The following is a 20095-nucleotide window of genomic DNA, read 5'->3' as shown; positions in this document are numbered from 1 at the left end:
TGTTATCCCTATTTTGTAACGATTCACTCAGTGAACAAATTGAACCGCTATCTCCTTCCCTCCGCATGCTTCTCATAACATCAATTCCCAGCGTACGTAAAATCTGCCAGAATTTTTCCCCGAAAAATGCTGTGAAGGCAATGTGCCATTTTTTATTGTATAACGAAAAACGACAATATTTTACATGTTCCTTCGTTTTGAACTTATATTTGTTGACTTCGAGCTTAGCTGCCATTCACTTTTGCTCTCATATTTGATGCAGCAGATAATATATGTGTTGCACTAGTTGCGCATCACACAGACAAGCACTAGTTACGCCTCAGGTGGTAGCTTTTATCTAACCAAGGATTGATCACTGGTATGTATCCCAAAGCGTCTTATAAATATTCATGTTCGATACTATACAGTGCTCGAAAAATGTACCATCACAAGTAAAAATGATAAAAAGAAGACATAGTGTGGCGTTTATTAAAAATATCGCACGGTCAACCCATATAACTTGCTCAACACACAATTTTACGTCTTAACGTAGGTGACATCATGATATCAGTACGTTGTCGAAGCATACTTGACCTTTGCGACGTGTACATGCATACACGCACATAGTAAACAGAACTGAAGGATCGGCAATTTTTCATTTTTGCAAATATCATTGACGTAATAAAGATAAAAGCATAATAACCTTAAAACAACAAAAAATAAAATAAGAAAGTAGACTTGTCATAACATATAAAAGCGCACAAGGTGCACTGACCACTGCAACTGCACCTGCTCCACTCTACCGGAGCAAAGTACGTGGCATCGCTAGGACAACGTGGAGTTGCCGTAACTTGGCGTAGAAGACGCATGCGCAGTGATATGAGTGGCCACGTGCACGTAAGAGCGCAGCTCTTCTTCTCGAACAGCCGATTTGTCGCCCATGTAGTAGAGCAACGCGTATGCCATGGTGAGAAACCCTGTGCCCAGAAAGTCGCCGCAGCCCGTCAGGCAGGGGATAGCCGCGTTGTCCGGGTCGATGCCCCAGTTCCAGAGGTGGTACACGATGAGGCGTGCAAGGTACAGCAATACCAGAACCTGCACAATTCGAGTAAGTGTTGGTTGCTCCGGCATAATATTACTAGTCACAGTCGCACGTGTCAAAGCCTCGACATAATTATTAGGCATGTCGTAGTACAGAGCTTCAGAAATTCTGACACCACCACCCGCCAAGGTGGGCTAGTTGCTAAGGCACTCGGCTGCTGACTCGCAAGTCGTAGGATTGAATTCCGATTCCGGTGCCTGCATTTTCAATGGAGCCAAAAGTTCTATAGGCCCGTGTGCTTAAGGTTTGGGTGCACGCTAAAGAACCTCAGGTGGTTTATATATCCGGAGCCATCTACTACGGCGCCTTTCGTATACATATTGTGTTTGGGGCCATAAACCCCACATATTATCATGGTATCAAATCCCCAGCCCATGTGGTCGTATATGCGACGGAGGCTCATGTGCTTGAGGCCCTTGTTTGAGGCCAAAGTGCTTAGATTTAGTTGAACGTTCAAGAACCTCAGGCGGTAGAAATTTCCGGAGCCACGCTCTACGGTCTCTCGCATATTCGTACAGTGGTTTGGGGACGTTATGCCCAAACAAATATAATTTGGCTAATTTCAGTAACGAGTACCGGCACCTGTTTGCCAGACATGCAAGACATGTAATTCATCTGGAAGGAGGAACAGGATGCAGCTTTCCCTGAACTACGGGAGCGTTTGCAGACACCGCGAGTCCTCGCTAACTTTGACCGAGATGCTGATACTGAGAGTCATATTGACGCCAGTAACATGAGTCTTGGTATTGACCTCGTCCAACTACAAGAGGGCACGGAGGAAGTGATAAAACTCTTTCTCGCGCTGACGTAAACTACTCCACGTCAGAAAAATGGCGCCTCGCTGTTGTATGGGCCACGATTAAAGTTAGGTCTTACCATCATGAACGCCACTTCAAGGTAGTAAACGACCATCATTCGTTGTGCTCGTTAGCCAACCTACAGGACCCGTGTGGGCGACTGGCACGATGGCATCTTCGTCTTCAGAAATTCAATTTCACGATCACTATCAAATCGGGCCGCAAGCACAAAGATACGAATTCGTTGTCCCACGCCCCTGTCGAAGTTTGTGGCCCACGACACCGAAGACGACGGTAGTACTACAACTACGCTTACTACAAACGATCTGATTACACGACAGCACGCGGGAGACAAAATACAAACAGTTATTGAAAACTTGAAAGACGTAACTTTTCCATACCTCATTGTATTTTTCGAAGTCTGTCGTCATACTGCCTGCGAGATGGGGCTCTGTATTAGAAACAACGGCATTGAGAGAACTTATCTTCTTGTCGTGCCAACTGACATGCGTGACGACATCCTTATCGCCTGCCACGATGAGTTCACATCTGGTCATTTTGGTTCCTCTCGAACTCTCGCTCGACAAGCGTAATACTAACCTAAGCTGTACGCATCCGTTAAGTGATACGAGAAAATCTGCCAGGATTGTCAACGCCAAAAATCCCCGCCACTGAAGCCCATTGGCTTCTTTAAACAATCGAACCACCTAGTGTGGCGTTCGATCAGATAAGAATAGATTTACTGGGGCCCTTTCCGCTGACATCTGCCGGCAACAAGTGGACCTTAGCAGCCACAGACTATTTGACGAAGTAAGCCGAAACAAAGGCACTACAGCGCGCTACAACAGAAACGTAGTAAAAAAGGGCGTGCGTGGGCTTCGTATCCTTGGCTGTGCTGGCACAGAAAGTTGTCGCCGAGTATAGTGAACACTCTTTCAGCCCGTTTGTCTGCGATAGAGAGGACACCAGAAAGCTAGCTGCTTCGCCCGCCGGAAGATGCGCCGATGTGATTTGGCCAAGCCCGGGTGTTGTTCGGCATTGCGAGGGTTAGCAGAGCTGATCGCGCACGCGAACAGCGACGTCGCGCCTGGAACATCGATGAGGCGCGGGCCAGGGAAGCCAAATTCAAGCGTCGAAGGTGAAAGATCATTGAAACTGACGAGGTGCGAGTGCGAGAATGAAGACAGCGCGTGGGTAACACCGACGAGACGCAAGCCAGGAAAGCCAAGCGCAAGCGTCTTCAACGCGTAGGCAACGCCGACGAAACGCGAGCGAAGAAGCCAAGTGCAAGCACCGAGAGCGGAACGCCAACGCTGATGAATCCTCGACGTTGTCGTCGTTTGGAAACTTCTCGAAAGTGCCATGCGCCCTCCACGTAAGCACCCACCCGCCAGCGCCAGGCTCCGCCGGGTGAACAGAAGGCGACATGTAAGAACAATCAGTACCTTCTCAAAGACACTATACTGCTCCGAGTGCGTTGCCGTGCGCATCGGTGACGTCTCTATCTTCGTGCTGTACGTCACTCCCAACCTGCCGAAGGAGCAGGTTCAGCGCTGTCTGGAGGAGACCCTGACCCACTGAAGCGAGGCGTGTCGATGTGCACCTCTTATAGACGCGGGAGACTTCAACGTTTTCTTCAGCGGAGAAGACACGAATGGCTGGTCGATTACATGCTAGACTTGCGTGTAAGTGCGTGTCGGCAGAACGGAAATCACCCACCACAATAAAAGGAATGCGCATCGATCTGGCCTTAGCCAACTGCGACGCAGAATGTCTGCAGGAACCTCTCAGCGTGCACTTCACCGATCACAAGGCGGCGATCATCAAGGCAAAACGCGCGCCTGCTCCGGTCCAGCGCCCGTGTCCACTGCGAAGAAACGACTAGACACACGCCAGCAATCACTTCAAACGAATCTTCCAGCGCCCACCACAGCACCCGCGTTAGCGCCTTTCAATCCGTCACGCCACACGTGCGCAACGCTGATGCTTCGCACCCTTTCAGGATTCCGTTCGGAGAGATCGTTCAAATTTTTATTATTATAAATTCGAATCTCTAGTGCTTCTTCAACGTCCACCTAGATTAAGTACATTGGCCTATAGCTTTTCCAGCTCAATCGGAAATGGGGCCGATGCAGAGGGGATAGGATCGCGAGACCTGCTGCTGACACTCGAACACCATAATTAATAGACCACCGTGGTGGGACTCAGGACAGCTGCTATTACTAAAAGCGTCTAAACAGTCTCTAAAACGCCTTGTTGGCCGATTAGTGTAGTTAGTTTGTTGTACTGACCATAAAATATACAATATCTACAGACAAGAAATATTTGCGACTTAGGAATGTGATAGAGTAATAACGTCCACTTAAGAAATATACCTCTACCTAAGAATTTTCCCTGTGTTTTTCACAGCATTTCTAGCCACCCTTTTTATTACAATAAACTTCCAGAGTCACCATGGCTCTCGCGGCATTTTAGGTATCGCTACTTCACTAAAAAAAAGAGTTGATTTCGTAATACATTGTGAGAGAGCAGCGTTTGCCTAAAAATGGCCTCTTGCTCATGCATGTCATAACCTACCTCTGTACCTTCTTGTTGGCATTCTTACGTATTCATTGCTTTCAATTAGCACTACTGCACCCTAATTCTGAGCTCTTACTTTATATACCTCCCTGAAGGGCCTCTAAAGGGTGAAGGCCGAACATAATAAGCAGAGCCTCGGGGAAATTTCGAACGGCTAGAAAACAACGTGCTTAGATCAAGAAATTCTAGGTTACCTTATAGAATATATGATCCGGATACTTAGAATATGAACAGGGTGAATGTCACTAGCGAGTATTCTTTTTGTTTTTCTCGCCTTTCTTTTTATTCCGCTGGTGCAGTGTGTCATGCAATTTGTCTCTTGAAGCGTCTATCTAGGAGGCATCCGCGTCGCTTCTCGCACTCATATGATTTCTGAACGCCAAACCTCCCTAAGAACAACAACAACAAATATAATAATAATAATAATAATAATAATAATAATAATGAACTGACTCGTGACAAACTGACAGCTAAAGTGAATCCCCACATCCTCCATCCCTAGTGCACATGCCTCAGGCTGGGCTTAAAGCGTCATGGTTACCGGTGGGCAGTTAAAGCACTTCACCATGACTTCTTGTTCAAGGACAAAAAGCACCAAGCCTGCGCGGGCCATGCAGCATTGTCACCGCGAAAGCAGTCAGAGCGGAATTTCCGAAGACTTCTTTTTATTTATGCATTGTGTAACTGCTACGAGCACACTCGTAGAGTATTGATTATGCCATAAATACCAATTTTTTGTGGCAGGAAGGCATTTACTATGCCATTATTGGTTATAACGCAATTAGCAATGTGTGATGCCAGGTTGTTTTTTGCTGTTCTGGGACACTTTATTACTTATAATAACGCGATTCTTTTCTCGACATGAAAGTTGCCTAGTGTTAATATGCAACGAAGTTTCACGCACGAGGTTTAAAGCACCGGTGTAGCTTAGTGGTAAAATACTGGGCTGGCAGGCAGGGGACCCGGTTTCGGATCCCAGTCGGGCCTCGGAGTTTTTGTTTACTTCGCTTGTTTCTTTTTCTCCACAACGCACGATTGCGAATACGGACACCGGCGACGGACAATTACGGCACGAAGGCCCTTGTGCTCTCATAATGTCTTTCTCTGTAATACATTTAACTGTCTGAAAACATAAAATTTACTAACAAAGTTAATGCATAGCTACAGGGGCCATTACCGCGGGAAATACTGAACTGAAAATTACGAACACAAAAGATAACAACATAGCCATGCAAAAAAACCCCTCTAGCTGCATTTGGGCAGTAGTTATATAAAACTCAATCAGCCAACACAGAAAAGCGGATGCAACCATTGACCTTTTGGCGCTCTACAGTGCAATTACGAGTTTCTCAAATAGATGGCGCCAGCGACTCGTGGAGGGTCAAAGTGAGTCAAAGCCATGGTTTGATTCTCTCTGAAAGCACGTCTTATTGTTGGTGCTTAGGCTGCGCAATTCTTCGCCGGGCTGAACTTAACCAGCACCGGATACAATAAAAAGTGATTCCGTACATGTCTACGCTTCAGTTTTCTTGCAACTTATAGTTCCACTTGGTGATAGTTATCTGTACTTTTTTTCCTTAATTGGAACATAGGCTTGCCAGTTCAATATTTATTTTTATTTACCTATTTATTTAAGTATACATCTGTATATTTATTTACTTATTTTATGATTGATTGATACTGTGATCAGGTACACGATGTTGGCAGCTTGGTACATTATAAAGGTGCATCAAGTTAAAAAAGATAACACGGGAAAGACTGGTTTCGTTAGCACGTGTGCTTTGATAAACAAAACTAAAGGGCAATAAGCGTTAGTCCAGCATTCTTAGGCTCTAACAGACGAGTTAGCACGAGGTGAAAGAGAAAAAAGAAACATACAAAATTATTCTAGCCAGAGAAAACAATTGCTTCCAAACGAAGGTGAGATTCAAATTGCGAGAGTTAACCTTGCCTCAACCTTTAACCGGGCTATTTGTTCCAATCCACTACCGTTAATACTGATTGATATGTGGGGTTTAACGTCCCAAAACCACATTATGCTTATGAGAGACGGCGTAGTGGAGGGCTCCGGAAATTTCGACCACCTGGGGTTCTTTAACGTGTACCCAAATCTGAGCAAACGGGCCTACAACAATTCTGCCTCCATCGGAAATGCAGCCGCCCCAGCCGGGATTTGATCCCGTGACCTGCAGATTAGCAGCCGAGTACCTTAGCAACTAGGCCACCGCGGCGGGGCTACAGTGAATTCTAGGAAAGAAAGAATTAGGAACGTGTCGTGAATACAGTTGCAGCTAGTGAGTTCCTGTGTCTGGTATCATAACCTGACAAATATTGAAGGTGCGGCGTGTCGATCTTGAATTGACCTTTGATCAGTTGAAAGAAAGAATTTTTAAATGGCATATACAAGAAGAAAGGATGACGTAATTGAGCCACCTTTGCAAAGCCGACCCGTTTTGAAGCCACCAGTGTCTGCCCAGCATTAGACATTTCACGCCAAGATCAAGTACACAACGATCCTTGCCGATACTGCGGCGCACTGGGGAGTATAGCACGCGGCAGATTTAATTCTAAATCCTTTTGTTCGGTGCACACCAGCCGGCCCACGCAGGAGGTTCAAAAATGAAACGCCACCGAAGTCATTAAATCCCACCGCATGCTCTGACATTTTGATCATTTGTTGGGCCGACACGGTGGGCTTCACTCGTGTGATGATGCTCCCTCCTTTTTTCTTCCTTCCTCCAGGCCCCGCCGAGACCGCAGCTGCAGCCATCGAATAAGGCGTCCAATGCTAACGATTTGAACTAAAGCAGCAGTTGTCCTTCTGTCTACTATATCGGGTGTATTTGTGCGTCGACACCTGGGAGCGTTTGTCAGCGCTGTTCGTAGCCCTGATGGTTGCGTATGGAATACTCATGTTTTTCCTCCTGTGTCTAAACAATAAGTGAATCCTTCGCGTTTCGTAATTACGCAACATGGTCGGTGGGGACACACCTGCCCTAGCGATGCACCACAATAGGCTGCGAAGAAGGTGATGGTCATGGAGACCTTGCCGAAGCGCAGAATCCTAGAGAGCACGGCGAACAGCGTCTGGCCGGGCACCACGACGCCGACGAGCACGTAGGCAACGTTGGCCATCTCCCCACCCTGGTAGTACATCTGTAGGGGCCCCACGCAGACGTGTTCCCCGAACGGTATGTCTCCCAGTGGCGTCAGCCGGTTCAGGAAGCTGGACAAGCTGCAGCTAAACACGGCCGCCAGGTTGCCGCCCAGCGCTGCAATCGGTAACCATCAGACACGCGGAGAATAGTATTTCACGGTTGGTTCGATCGCGATCCGAAACGAACTTCTTAAACGTAAATGTTTTACGCTGGGGTACACCACCGCTCTACTCACGCCTTTCTATCGAGGGTAATACGTTGTGAAACATACACACACAGATGACCAAGAAAAATTCGAAGAAAAGAACAAATTGTTCAGTCACCACTAGTCACACTTATGACACCTATATATAGCTCCGCAATATGCGGAGTGAAGCGACTCTAACACGGAACGCGCATTAATCAGCACACTAATGGTGAGCTATTTGTGTACGTTATTTTCTGTTGACGGTGATCATAGCTCGGTGGCACTTCAGCGTGTTCACATTTAATAACTGGCGAGATAGCGAAAAATGTGCGCTTTAGATATTACTTTAGAAGTCATCGCTCTTCCTCTGAATGTGTTCTTATGGTCCGCACGAGTGAGCACGCCTTTGCAATACGTTAATTGCCGCTCGTGCAGGCGTGACCTTGATGCGGGTGGTTTAAACGTCTCACCGCTAGTTTCTGTTGAAGTTACGGAGAGCACAAATGCCGATTCGCTCACTGCAGTGGCCGTCTTTACGAAAGGAGTGCACTGCTCAAAAATTAAGAAGCAACATATGTGAGAGCTGCTGATTCTTACTGGTCCTGTGTATATTTGAGCGTTCATTTTGTGCGTGTTACTTTGCGTCTGAGCAGCTAGTGAGAAGCTAGTACACAGTTCTTAGTTGGTGCTCGTCTTGTTGTATGTTCGTTTCGTGCGCCTGTTCTGCTTGAGCAGCGCGCGGCAAGTTTTGAGCTGCATGCCATTCTTCAAGTTAACCTAAATTAGCTGCTGCCGCCTTCATTTCTTCCTTGTTGTGGAAATGCGCAGTAAATGTTTAGATACCTCTGTCAAGATAAGTTTACCTTTCGGGTAAAAGCCTATTCTATGAAGGAAGGAATGGCCAATGCCTCCTTCTTTTATTTTATAGCCAGTGCAAATGCGCGCTCCTCAACGGAAGCCATCGGTTTACCTTAGTTCGGAGAATGTTCGTGGTGTGTCGCCACACGTGCAGCTGCTGGCGCCACACACCTTTATGTCTGGACACCTTTATGTCTCGAATATTATATTTCTATCATATTTGCTATTGCTCCTAGGTTTGTGGCTCAGAAGCTTGCCGATGCCACCTCATGGTACTCTTCAAGTCAGTGCATGAAGTAGTCTCGTAATGATGCTTCCCCATTGTTTGCTTACATTGCGCCATGAACGCCGACATGCTACCTCAAAACACCGTAGCATTTACAGAAGCAGCGTAAGCGCCAACATTGTGAACACCAGGAATGTAAGACACCACCCCGGGATTTGTACACAACCGAACAAAACAATAGAGAGTTTTAGTGCTGGGTACGCATTCTCTTAGGGCGTTGCGGGCTTGGGAGCGCGCGGCGTTGCGTACCCAACCCATGCCCAACTGGAATGCCTTTTAGTTGGCGCCACGGTTGCGCGCACGCAAACGCGTGCCGCACGAAGGTCACACGCGCTCGTTGCAACATAGCGTCCGGTCACGTAAGTATGTTTTAATTATTTTTTACAATTTAAAGTGGTAAATTTGACGTGCATAGGTAAATGGAGTGAATTACTTTCAATAAATTATTTTTAATTATTTTGACAGCTTTCAGCACTAAAAACATTTTTTTTTGTGTTTGCCGTAGTTGCAACTGAAGCCGGCACCGTCGAAGCCAAGCAATCCGGATGGCCGGTCGTAGTCCGACAAACGCGACAACAGAGCAATGGTGTAACTTTTAAGTTTGTGTAAATTTTACTTTGTACGTATACTTCTTTACTTTAACGTGTTACCGGATACCGGTTTGCATTTACCGCGTTACCGAAACGCGTGTCTTCCAACGTTTTCAGCTCCTCATACTTAGATGTTTACGTACGTACGTAAACATGTATGCCTTTACGTATTCGCGAACCATAAATGGTGATGCTAACTGCATTTAACTTACATATTTTTGGATCGCCGATGCGACAAAATCACGACACTTTTTTTATCGTGTACAGTATCCTGGTATATGCAAAAAGATTAAAAATACAAGGTTACTGTAACGATGGTGTCGACATCTTGTGACACTTTATCCAACCACAGTCTCAAACACGTTGGCTTACGCGTAAATTTTTTCGAACTGAAAATGATTAAAAAGGTAACTCTAATTTATTCACGCTGCTGGCGTTTTTTTGCACAAGACGTACAACGCACAATGTTTCTGCAGTAACAGTTTTGTGATTGCCTACTTTACTATGCTTCCCGCTAGATGGCGCCACCTATTAAGCTGGTTGGGGGCTCGCACGTTTTTGGCTTCTATGTACTAGCGCATTCTAGCTTTGGTAATCTGGCTGAAACAATTTAATCACTATTGATCTACCGCCAGTACCTCACGCAACAGAAAAATGTCCACCTGGGGCATGAAGTGAAAACTTGCGCTGCTTCACCGTAGGCGGCATCTTAGAAGGCGGCCGATCCATGCTGACCAAGATTTAGCGCCTTTGTGCTATAATAATTGTGTCAAGCTAGTGGCTCTGGTCAGTCTCGGCTTGGCTCGCCCTGAAGGTGAGTTACATCACGGGTAACATGATGCGCCAGGGCAAGTTATCTCCGCTGGGAGGCCATTAGTGACAGCGTTGTTTATGGCAGCACGGACGCATCGCCCCAGCGATCTTGCGACGCATCTGTTTGGGGGTTCACGAATGCGCAATACCGCCGCCCCAACGTCCTGGGTACGCAAGCCACTTGGGTACCCAGCACTAAACAAACAGACGCGTCGCAAGACCGCTGGGGCGATGGGGCCAAGCGTCCGCGCGGCCATAAACAACGCTGCCACCACTGGCCTCCTAGCAGAGATAAGCTGCCCCGGCGCACATGCTGGTGCATCATGTTACCTTCAAGGCGAGCAAAGCCGAGGCTGGCCAGAGCCACCACTTTGACTTCTAAGTTTTAAGCACAAATATTATAGTGGCTAGCCGCTAAAGAAATAGCATGGCACAAAGGCGCGAAATGTCTGACGGCATGGATCGGCCGCTTTCGCAAGAACTCACCGTATCCGCACTGCGGATACTCTAGACGTCGAGTTAAAGTAAGCCAAATTGCAAGCACTTATAGCGATTACACGGTTTCAGCCAGCTTACCAAAGTTAGAATGGCCTGGAACATAAAAACTAAAATTATGCCAGACCCCTGACCAGCTGAATAGGTGACGCCATCTATCAGGCCCATAGTGAAACAGACAATCCCAACATATTTATTGCATAAACATTGTGCATTGTACATCTGGCACAAAAACTGCGCAGCGACAATATTACAAATGAGTAACCTTTTTATTCTTTTCACCTCAAAAATATTACGCGTAAGCTAACATGTTCATGGCTGTGGTTGCACAAGTGTCACAAGATGTCGACACTGTCGTTACAGTAACCTTGCTTTTTATACTTTTTGCGTCTACCAGGATACTGTCCATGATACAAAAAGTGTCCTGTTCACTAAGTATGTTTCATTTAACATTTTAAATCATAAAAATAATTCAATAATACTTAGGCGACACAACGCTATGGCGCTGCGACCGCGTGTGACCTTCGTGCTGCTTGCGTTTGCGTGTGCGCCTCTATAAGGCATTCCAGTTGGGTATGGGATGGGTACGCAACGCCGCGCGTCCCCAAGCCCGCGACTCCCCAAGAGCTTGAGTATCCAGCACTAAAATTTTCTATTTCGTATGATTTGCGTCGTGAGGCGCTACATGATGGGCTATCTCCCCCATAGCCGCATAGCACAGGCCGAAACTTGGCGATGGGCAAGAGCTGGAGATGGCAGCGAAGGGCTAGACCTGGCACATCTGGCTGGCATATTGTAAAAATACAAGAGGCACTACATATTCGCCATTTATTTATTCAATTATTTCCCTCTCAAGTTATCACCGGGAGAGAGTTTCAATTCAAGCCCCGAACCTATGGTGCAGCCTCGTACACGGCTGCGAAAGTAGTTGTTTAAAGACATCGCGTAGAATGTGGCGGATTCCAGTGTTTGAATAGCCTGACTCACCATTTACTGCAGACAGGTGCAGGGCGATTGGCGGATAAGCGAAGACTGCGTAATCCAGGATGTACCCACCGAAGCTGCAAAAACCCATTGGCAATAAATGTTGCTAGCAACTTCTATTAAGGAGGTTTCGTACGAAGAGCTTTAAAAACTGTCGGGTAATTAAACTTGGAGCCTCTTAGAATAATTCACATTGCTATTACGAAATTCTATTCAATCATCCTTGTTTACAACACAGTATTAGAGGTGACAAGGCAAATGTTGAATATCTGAAATGTGGACTGCTTTTACTTTTATTTACTTTCGTTTATTGTGCTTTTATTGTTTACCCGTTTTGTTTAGTTATTTCAGGGTTTATTCATTTATTAACAATTTTTTTATCGAATGCCACATCATTGCAGGTAGAAGACACATTAAATTCCTACATACAATACCTAAACAGAAATAGAGAACAAAACAACATAGAATGAACCCATAAAATGGATTCGTACAGAATAACCTAGAGACTGCTGCAAATGCTTGAATGATATGTGGTATCCAGAGCCCCAAAACCACCATATGATTATTAGAGACTCTGCAGGGGAGGACTCAAAAAATATCCACCACCTGGGGTTCTTTTACGTGCATAGAAATATCAGCACGTGGGCCTTCTGCATTTTCGGCTTCACCGACAATGCAGCCACCGCAGCCGGCAATCGATCCCACGACCTGCCAGTCAGCAGCTGATTTACTCAGCAACTAGAACTCCGCAGTAGGGCCTGCTGCCAATGCTATGCAATGGCGTTGGTAGACAGAATAGCAAAAGTAACAGCAAGGAAAGCCGACTTAGACCTAGATTACGGGAAGAAATTTCACCTGAATTAACGCAAAAGCTTCGAGTGTAACACTCGCTTTCCTAATGAGCAATGGGTGCGTTCTCTGCTCACTTACCTCGAGACCGTGAGTGCGATAATAATTGGCAGCCACCCGATGCGCAGCACTTCCCGGGAGACGGTGTTGCGTCGGGCCAGAACTATCCACATTGGCAGCAGGAGCAGGCACAACGCGATCACCAGCGGCGCCAGATCTGCATATGGTCGTCAAGCGCATATTGTATGCAGAAGCGTGGGAAATGGGACAGTCAGTGCTGCCATGTGGTGCGACCATGCATGAACAGACGGGAGCGTGAAAAAGCTGTATTATACGTACATGAATCGGTAATATTTATACAGCAAGTCTTTTGAAGTTATACGCAACTGATGTAAACAGCTTTTAGTGAATAATTGCTGGCCTTTGTTTGCAACACGTCTTTGTCCACTAACTCTGGCACTTTTAAACATATACTATCAACGTCAAGTGGCCCATTCCACCCACAGCTCGTGTTCTGAACGCACGAAACGCTTGGCATGGAGGAGTCGCAATGGCGCCTGAAGCCTACGCGTATAATACCACACCTTGCACCACGAGACACAATGGTGTCAGTATAGTACACACATTAATCAATCGATATCAACTATTCTAATAGCAAATGGGTCCGAAACTTATTCGAACACCTGAAGCACGGCGGCAAGCACGTAAGCGTGTGCGCAGTGAACAAGCGTAGTGTAACTTGCACAAGAACGCATATCAACAGGCTTTACAATACTTTTGCAAGACCTGGTCGTTACATTGCTGATAAAAGTTGGCCGATCCTACGTACAAGGGGAATTGATTAAATGCGAAGCATGAATGAGAAAGGTTAATATGTCACTTTGAAATCAGCACAACGTGACGAGTTGAAGGCAAATGATGCCTTCTATGACTTCCCTGTCATGACTATCATGTTTGGATGTGTCGTTTACCTTCGTCATCTATTGACGTCACAGAATACCAAATTTAGTATATGTGGAGCTAGCGAAACGGTGGTGAGCACGCTATGAGCGTGGTAGGTTGTGATTCTCTTACATGACACGCCGGTCAGGATTATTATGTTTAGACCAGTCATATATTTTGTCATTCATTGACGTCACGTAACACCAAATTTGGTATAGGTAGAGCTAGCACAACGACCGCGAGCGCATCATGAAGGGCCCATTATACTCCATTGTAGCATTGACGCGAACCCGATGGGTACAGCGACGCTAGGTTAGAAAAACGCGAGCGATCTATAGCCTAACTTCCAACAGCCGATTCGCGGCTCTGGAGGTACACAACACCTTTGCAGAGATGCGCGATGCCCATTGCGTTAACCAAATCAATCGACTGTCGCAGACGCCTTCAGGGCGCCGTCTTCTACACAGACTTGGCCTTAACCCGATATCTGACTAAGACCCTCTGCAGCCAATACCAGAGCTCTGGCGTCAAAAGCTATGGGTGGAACCTCTACCCCGTAATATGAACCCCAACCTTCATCCCAGCCGTAGACTAGCACGCGCCGCAGCCTTTCGTACGCGACACTCAGATCGTCCTGGTGTTTTCTACGAGGACGTTTCGGGTCCCTCCCCCTCGGGTACTTTACGGCTGCCGTGATTACAGAGGGCAAACACGTTTATGGCCTCTCCTTTCGAGCAGACACAGTAACGCACGCTGAAGAGGTTGCCATAGCTTTGGCCGCCTCTCACCCTGCCTCACGCACCATCCTGACGGACTCGCGCTCGGCCTGTTTTCAGTACCTTCAGGGTTCCATTGCCCCGCTGGCGGCTAGCCTACTACAGGCAGCCTCTTGGCGCTTTAACCCTCATCCCATTCGTATAGTCTGCACCCCAGGCCACTCGGGCCTGCCCGGCAACGAGGCGGCAAATGCCGCTGCCCGCGCTTCTCCTGTCCGGCCCGTTGCCCCTCCATGTCACGAGACGGAATCTGGCAATACCAACCTGACCCGCTTTCGCGAAATTTTGGCTCATTTCCGGGCTTCGCGCCGCCTCAACCCGGACCCCGCACGCGGTTTGGAGAAAACGGACGAACGACTGCTACGCCGCCTGCAGACGAACACCTTTATCAGTCCGGCGGTCGCCAGGCACTTTTTGCCGGAAATCAATGACACCTGCTCGACCTGTCATGTCCTCGCCGACACCTATCACGTCGTAGCATCGTGCCCAATTGATCACGTCCCTTTTTCATCCCCTTTTCTTATCCCAACTAAAGAGGCTTGGGAGGAGCACCTGCTCGGCTGCTCTACCTTGGCTGCGCAACGCTCCTTGGTGGAGCGCGCACGGGCAGCTTCCAGCTCCACTGGCGTCCAGAAATAGGGTCTGGCCACTCTAGCACGCCGATGGGCCACGTCGGCACTCTCTAGATAGACTTTTTCTGAAATAAATGTTTTTTACCACCATCTATAGTCTGACGCCAGGCGCGACTGGCGCGATCAGCGTCCGTCAGTGCAGCCCGACGGCAACCGGTGTAAAATGCGGCATGCTGCATTTCGTGCCGATGCGTTATCTAGAAAACACTGCGTCTCCCTCTTTTTGTGACGAAGGGATGCCAAACACGCTGAAACGCACATGCGTCAAAGCGATACAACGCGATGCGTGCCTGCGAGCATATGGCAGCACCAGTGCCTGGCGTGGCAACGCCGGCGTGACGCGACGAAATGAACGCCAGAGAGCACGCGCACCGCTTCGCGTCGAAATGTATTGGCGCCTTCACTCTGGCATCATGAGCATGGTATATAGTCATGTTGTTACATGACACACATATGTTTTCATGTTAGGGCCTGTCCCTTGTGTTTGCCATGCAATCATGTCATGCCATACCAGTTTTACAAGAAGCCATGTGAACGAAACCACCGCAAGAGCTGCAGGACCATGAAATGTAAATCCTGATATTCATGACACACATTATATGATTTTCATGTTATGGCTATTCAGATAAGTTCTTCTTATAGTCATGTTATGCAATACCAAGTTTGGTATCGATACTCGAAACGGCCAGGAGAGCTAAATGTCGTAGATGGCTAGATAGATAGATAGATAGATAGATAGATAGATAGATAGATAGATAGATAGATAGATAGATATGCTCAAAGTCACCGAGTTTCGCTAAGAAATGCTTCGCATTTAAAGTGACCGTGGCAAAGACGCACACGGATGGTACAGCATTAAAGACGAGTAGCCGGTGAGCAGGAACAGCGTGGTCAGGTCGCCGAACGAAGCCGCGATGGCCGGCGCGATGTTGTCCGGGTTTTTCTCGCACTTGGTGGACAGCACCACGACCGTGGACATGACGAAGCCTGCGTGAACAAAAAAAAAAACAGGAATTGAAAAAGTGCTCTTTCAGAGTACGGTACATCAGCTTGATATATTTCATAGGGCAGCATGTAGATGAATTTTCGTAAATATTTCATTTGCAAACAATGTGACTGAAGCGAGCCGTTGTTGACATTTCCTTGTTCAAGTAACTACTGTGCTCGGATGAGTTTATTAAAAATCAGTGAAGGGAATCTCTATGTCGTGTGATTGACTTAACCCTGCACCCTTGCGAAGCAATATTTCTAAAACAAAATGCTTTCCCTACAGGTATTCAACGTTTTTTTCATTTGTTCAGTGATATGTAGTTGAGCTCACACTGTCAAATCCACGTGCTAAGTTTATTTTCAGAAAAAAAAACATTCTAGTAAAAGTTTGGTTATATATATATATATATATATATATATATATATGTATATATTTATATACATATATATACATATATTTATGGGTCCCTCTAAAATTTCATGAAAAGGCGCTATTTGCTCGCTGTCTTCACAATTGGTATTTCTGTAGCGGCAGGCAACTCAAGAGGGTTGAAGATATTATTTGAAACAGTAAATTGGCAATAAAATTATTTGCTTTTTACCTACTGTAGTTGGACAGTTAGGCCAAAACGCAGAATTTAAGCCCTTTATCCAAAAGCCAATGGCCGCATTGAGATTTTACAAGAACAACCTGTAATATTAACTGCAAATAAATGAAAATATTCCCGATTCGGCGGGGAAACCAAATACGAATCGCGAAACAGTGAAACCGAAATGAGGGAGCGGTATATCAGCCATCTACTGACTACTTTGTGTGGGTATGTGACCTGCATAGTTATTACAAGAGGCCCTTTTTTCGAAATAGCAAAAGCAGCAATGAGCTCTTCACATCAAGGACAATTCATCCAGTTCACCTAACTGCTTGAGTCCGCTAATTGAAATGGTGATTAATGTAAGTTTCCTAAGTACTGTTCCAAATGATGTTTTCAACTCTTCTAAAATACTTTTGGCTACAGAAAAGACAATGAGCAAATAGCATACTTTGCGGATCTTTGAATAACATTGGACGCACTTTTCAAACGTCCTGCATACATACGTGAAGTATTGCAATATTAATGGAATCCACTAATTATGTGCACATGAATATTACAAAATATACACGCACATATGACAGAACATGGATGATTAACACTTTACTCTATCATCTTGAGGAAGCGTGACCGTTTGTACAGCGAGAAAGCTCCCGATAAATTAAGCCAGTCGATTCATATACCTCTGTGAATAATGTTCAAAATATCAACCTAGTGTGTTAAAAGCCCATTGTCGAAATGAGTCATAATACAGTTTTCCGTCCTTATAATTCAGCTCCTATCGTGCCTTCTAGTTTTATTAGTTTTAAACGCCTGTGGTATACAATTCTGTGGGCACCGAAATAGAGCACCGCAATATGTATGTGCATTTTCACATGTGTGTCATCACAACAATATTCCTAATTTCTAGATGCCTACGAATTCGCTCGCTTTTGAAATTTGTTCATGTTTTGTAACACACCGTGCCTATTTCTAGTTTTGTCAACTCAATATTTATGTGTGAATTTCTAAACTTCTCAAGAATATTTTTAAATGCTTCACAATCGCATTACTTGTTTTTGTCCCCTGCTCCCATATGCAGTTCTTCAGTGATTGATGCTACGTAAAACAAATACGCAACTGAGAAAGAGACTGGCGGTGTTGACAGCGGCCAGCGCTCCAGCGTAGAGGAGGGCGATGTGGGAAGGGTCCCAGAGACCGTCAATTGCCAGGCCTTTCAGGACGGCGAGTGAACATGTCAGGAATGTCGCCACTGTCGACTGGCACTGCACGTAAACATAGATCGACAAAAGAATGTGTAGCTCATTCAGACTCCTTAAAAAATAGCAGATCCCCCGTACAGTGGGAACCGATAACATGCGAAGCACTAACAAGGAAGGTCAATATCTCACTTTAAAACCAAACCAACGTTATCAAACGGACGTAAATTATGCACTATCCGACTTCCATCCATCATTGCTATATTTAGACGTCTCATTTACCTTCGCTGTCAATTCACACCACTTGATACCAAATTTGGTATATGTTGATCTAGCTTAACGGCCCTGAGTGCGCTATGAGCATGGCAAGTATTCATGTTTTACATGACACGCATGTCATGATTATCATGTCTGGGCGTGGCATTTACTTTCGTAGTCTGCTCACGTGGCGTGATACTAAATTTGGTATATGTGAAGTAAGCGAAACAAGTGCGAGTGCAACACGAGCGGAGAGTTTAGCCATGACTTTCATGATATGCATGTCACGATTTCCAGGTTAGGATCTTCGTCATGCAGTTATGTCATACCCTACCAGTTTTGCAATGTGTCATGTGAACGAAACCACCGCAAGAGCAGCAAAAGCATGTAATCTAATTTATGACATTCATGACATAGCTATAGGTTTTCATGTTATGATTAGTTATATGTACTCGTCATATAGTCATGATATCGCATACCAGTTTTGGTATTGATACCATCATTTAAACTGCTTGGAGAGCTAAAAGTCGGAGATTGTATAATAGATAGATAGATAGATAGATAGATAGATAGATAGATAGATAGATAGATAGATAGGCTCAATGTCACTGTACTTTGATAAGAAATGCTTCACATTAAAAAATCTTTCTCATTCAGGGTTCACTAGAACCTGGACTCACAAATTTTTTTCTCAACAAAATTACCTTGGACTCAAGCTCATGGCCAGAACAGACTATTGTGAGTCTGAATGAGTTGAATAATGAATGAGTGATTCAACCCCTGCACGTAAACAGGTGATTAGTAATGACCTCACTTTCTAGCCCAAACAGCACTGAACGAACAAAATACTAGTTACTGTAGTTATGATTTAAATATTTTCACGCACTATGTATGATATGGTGTGAATCTCAGGGTGATACAGTTATGAACGAATGAAACTCGAAGAATAGGTGACATAGTAGAATAGTTATCGCGAGTGAAAACTTGACAACATTGTCTGAGACCACTGTTTATGCGATTTCTTTATTTGGTTGAGGCCCCGTGATAAGCGCGCAAGCGACACTAAGCTGACAGAAAGCGTGCTTGCGGAAATAAAGACGAAAGCGCTGGGTTCATGTGACCTTAATCTTTTACTTCAGTTCCCAGTTGGTGCTTCTCATGTGTCTAGATTCGCCAAAGAAAATGTTTCTTGTGTGATCTTGCTGGACTAATCTCGACATACTGAACTTTTAAATTGATACGCATACTCCACTAGTACACTTATTTCCCGATTTCTACTCTGCCCACTCATCGATTTCAAGCTGTACTGGAATAGAACTGCAGCAGCAGCAATCTTTGACAATAAGAGGTTGTCGCCATGCTTTTCCTTTCAAGTTAGCGTTTACTATTAGGGTTGTTTTTTAACACAAAAGAGTTTTATGCCGGGGTCGACTAAGATTTCAGTGACGTATTTACGTCACGGAAACGACTTCAAAAAAATATTCACAATCAGAAAACGAAAAAAAATATTCTTTTAATGACAATTGAAACCATCACCCCTAGGTTTAGGACAACATATTTTGGGCACACTATCCCCTGTGCCATAGTCATATGTTTTGTACGCTTTTAAAAATACGTCACTTATATCTACCACTGTCCTTTCATGTTCTTGGTACAGAGCAGCAAAGCAATATGGCCATCGCATCTGCCATTAGTTTTTTCAACGCGTCGTTTTTAAGCATTCATACCATTCAGTGTGTTTCGTTGAAATGCGATTTTGTCAACGCCTTAACACAACTCTAGGTGACGCCCTTACCCTTACCCCACTCAGTTTGGACTGGCACGGTGAATGGACGTCTTTTTTGGGGCGCTCCTGATTGACTGCGCCGATAAGTGGTTTTGCATGTTTCGAGCTTGCTTTATAACTATTAGGCAACAGTTAAAACCTTTGTAACACTTATAACATTTAACGGCGTTTTCGGAGTTAGTCGGCAGGTATTCACTTGTTTGTGTGTGCGTTTGTGTTTTTCCTCTTGCCACCTCGTGGGAGA

General features: G+C 45.5%; 1 protein-coding gene across 1 annotated transcript in view; it reads right to left on the bottom strand.

The window, feature by feature from the left end:
• Positions 1–804: 804 nt before the first annotated feature.
• LOC142784775 (solute carrier family 41 member 1-like) overlaps positions 805–20095 on the bottom strand; it is a 38729-nt gene continuing 19438 nt past the window's right edge. Inside the window, exons 4-9 of the mRNA XM_075883274.1 lie at positions 17729–17873; positions 15869–16015; positions 12760–12895; positions 11833–11906; positions 7450–7730; positions 805–1074 (exon numbers count right to left, since the gene is read on the bottom strand). Coding sequence (XP_075739389.1) covers positions 805–1074; positions 7450–7730; positions 11833–11906; positions 12760–12895; positions 15869–16015; positions 17729–17873 — 1053 coding nt within the window. The remainder of the gene's footprint in view (positions 1075–7449; positions 7731–11832; positions 11907–12759; positions 12896–15868; positions 16016–17728; positions 17874–20095) is intronic.

This window comes from Rhipicephalus microplus, unplaced genomic scaffold (genome assembly GCF_043290135.1).
Source record: "Rhipicephalus microplus isolate Deutch F79 unplaced genomic scaffold, USDA_Rmic scaffold_15, whole genome shotgun sequence".
Lineage (NCBI taxonomy): Eukaryota > Metazoa > Arthropoda > Arachnida > Ixodida > Ixodidae > Rhipicephalus > Rhipicephalus microplus.
Note: the sequence above shows the minus strand (reverse complement) of the source record. Positions and strands in the feature narration are given on the sequence as shown.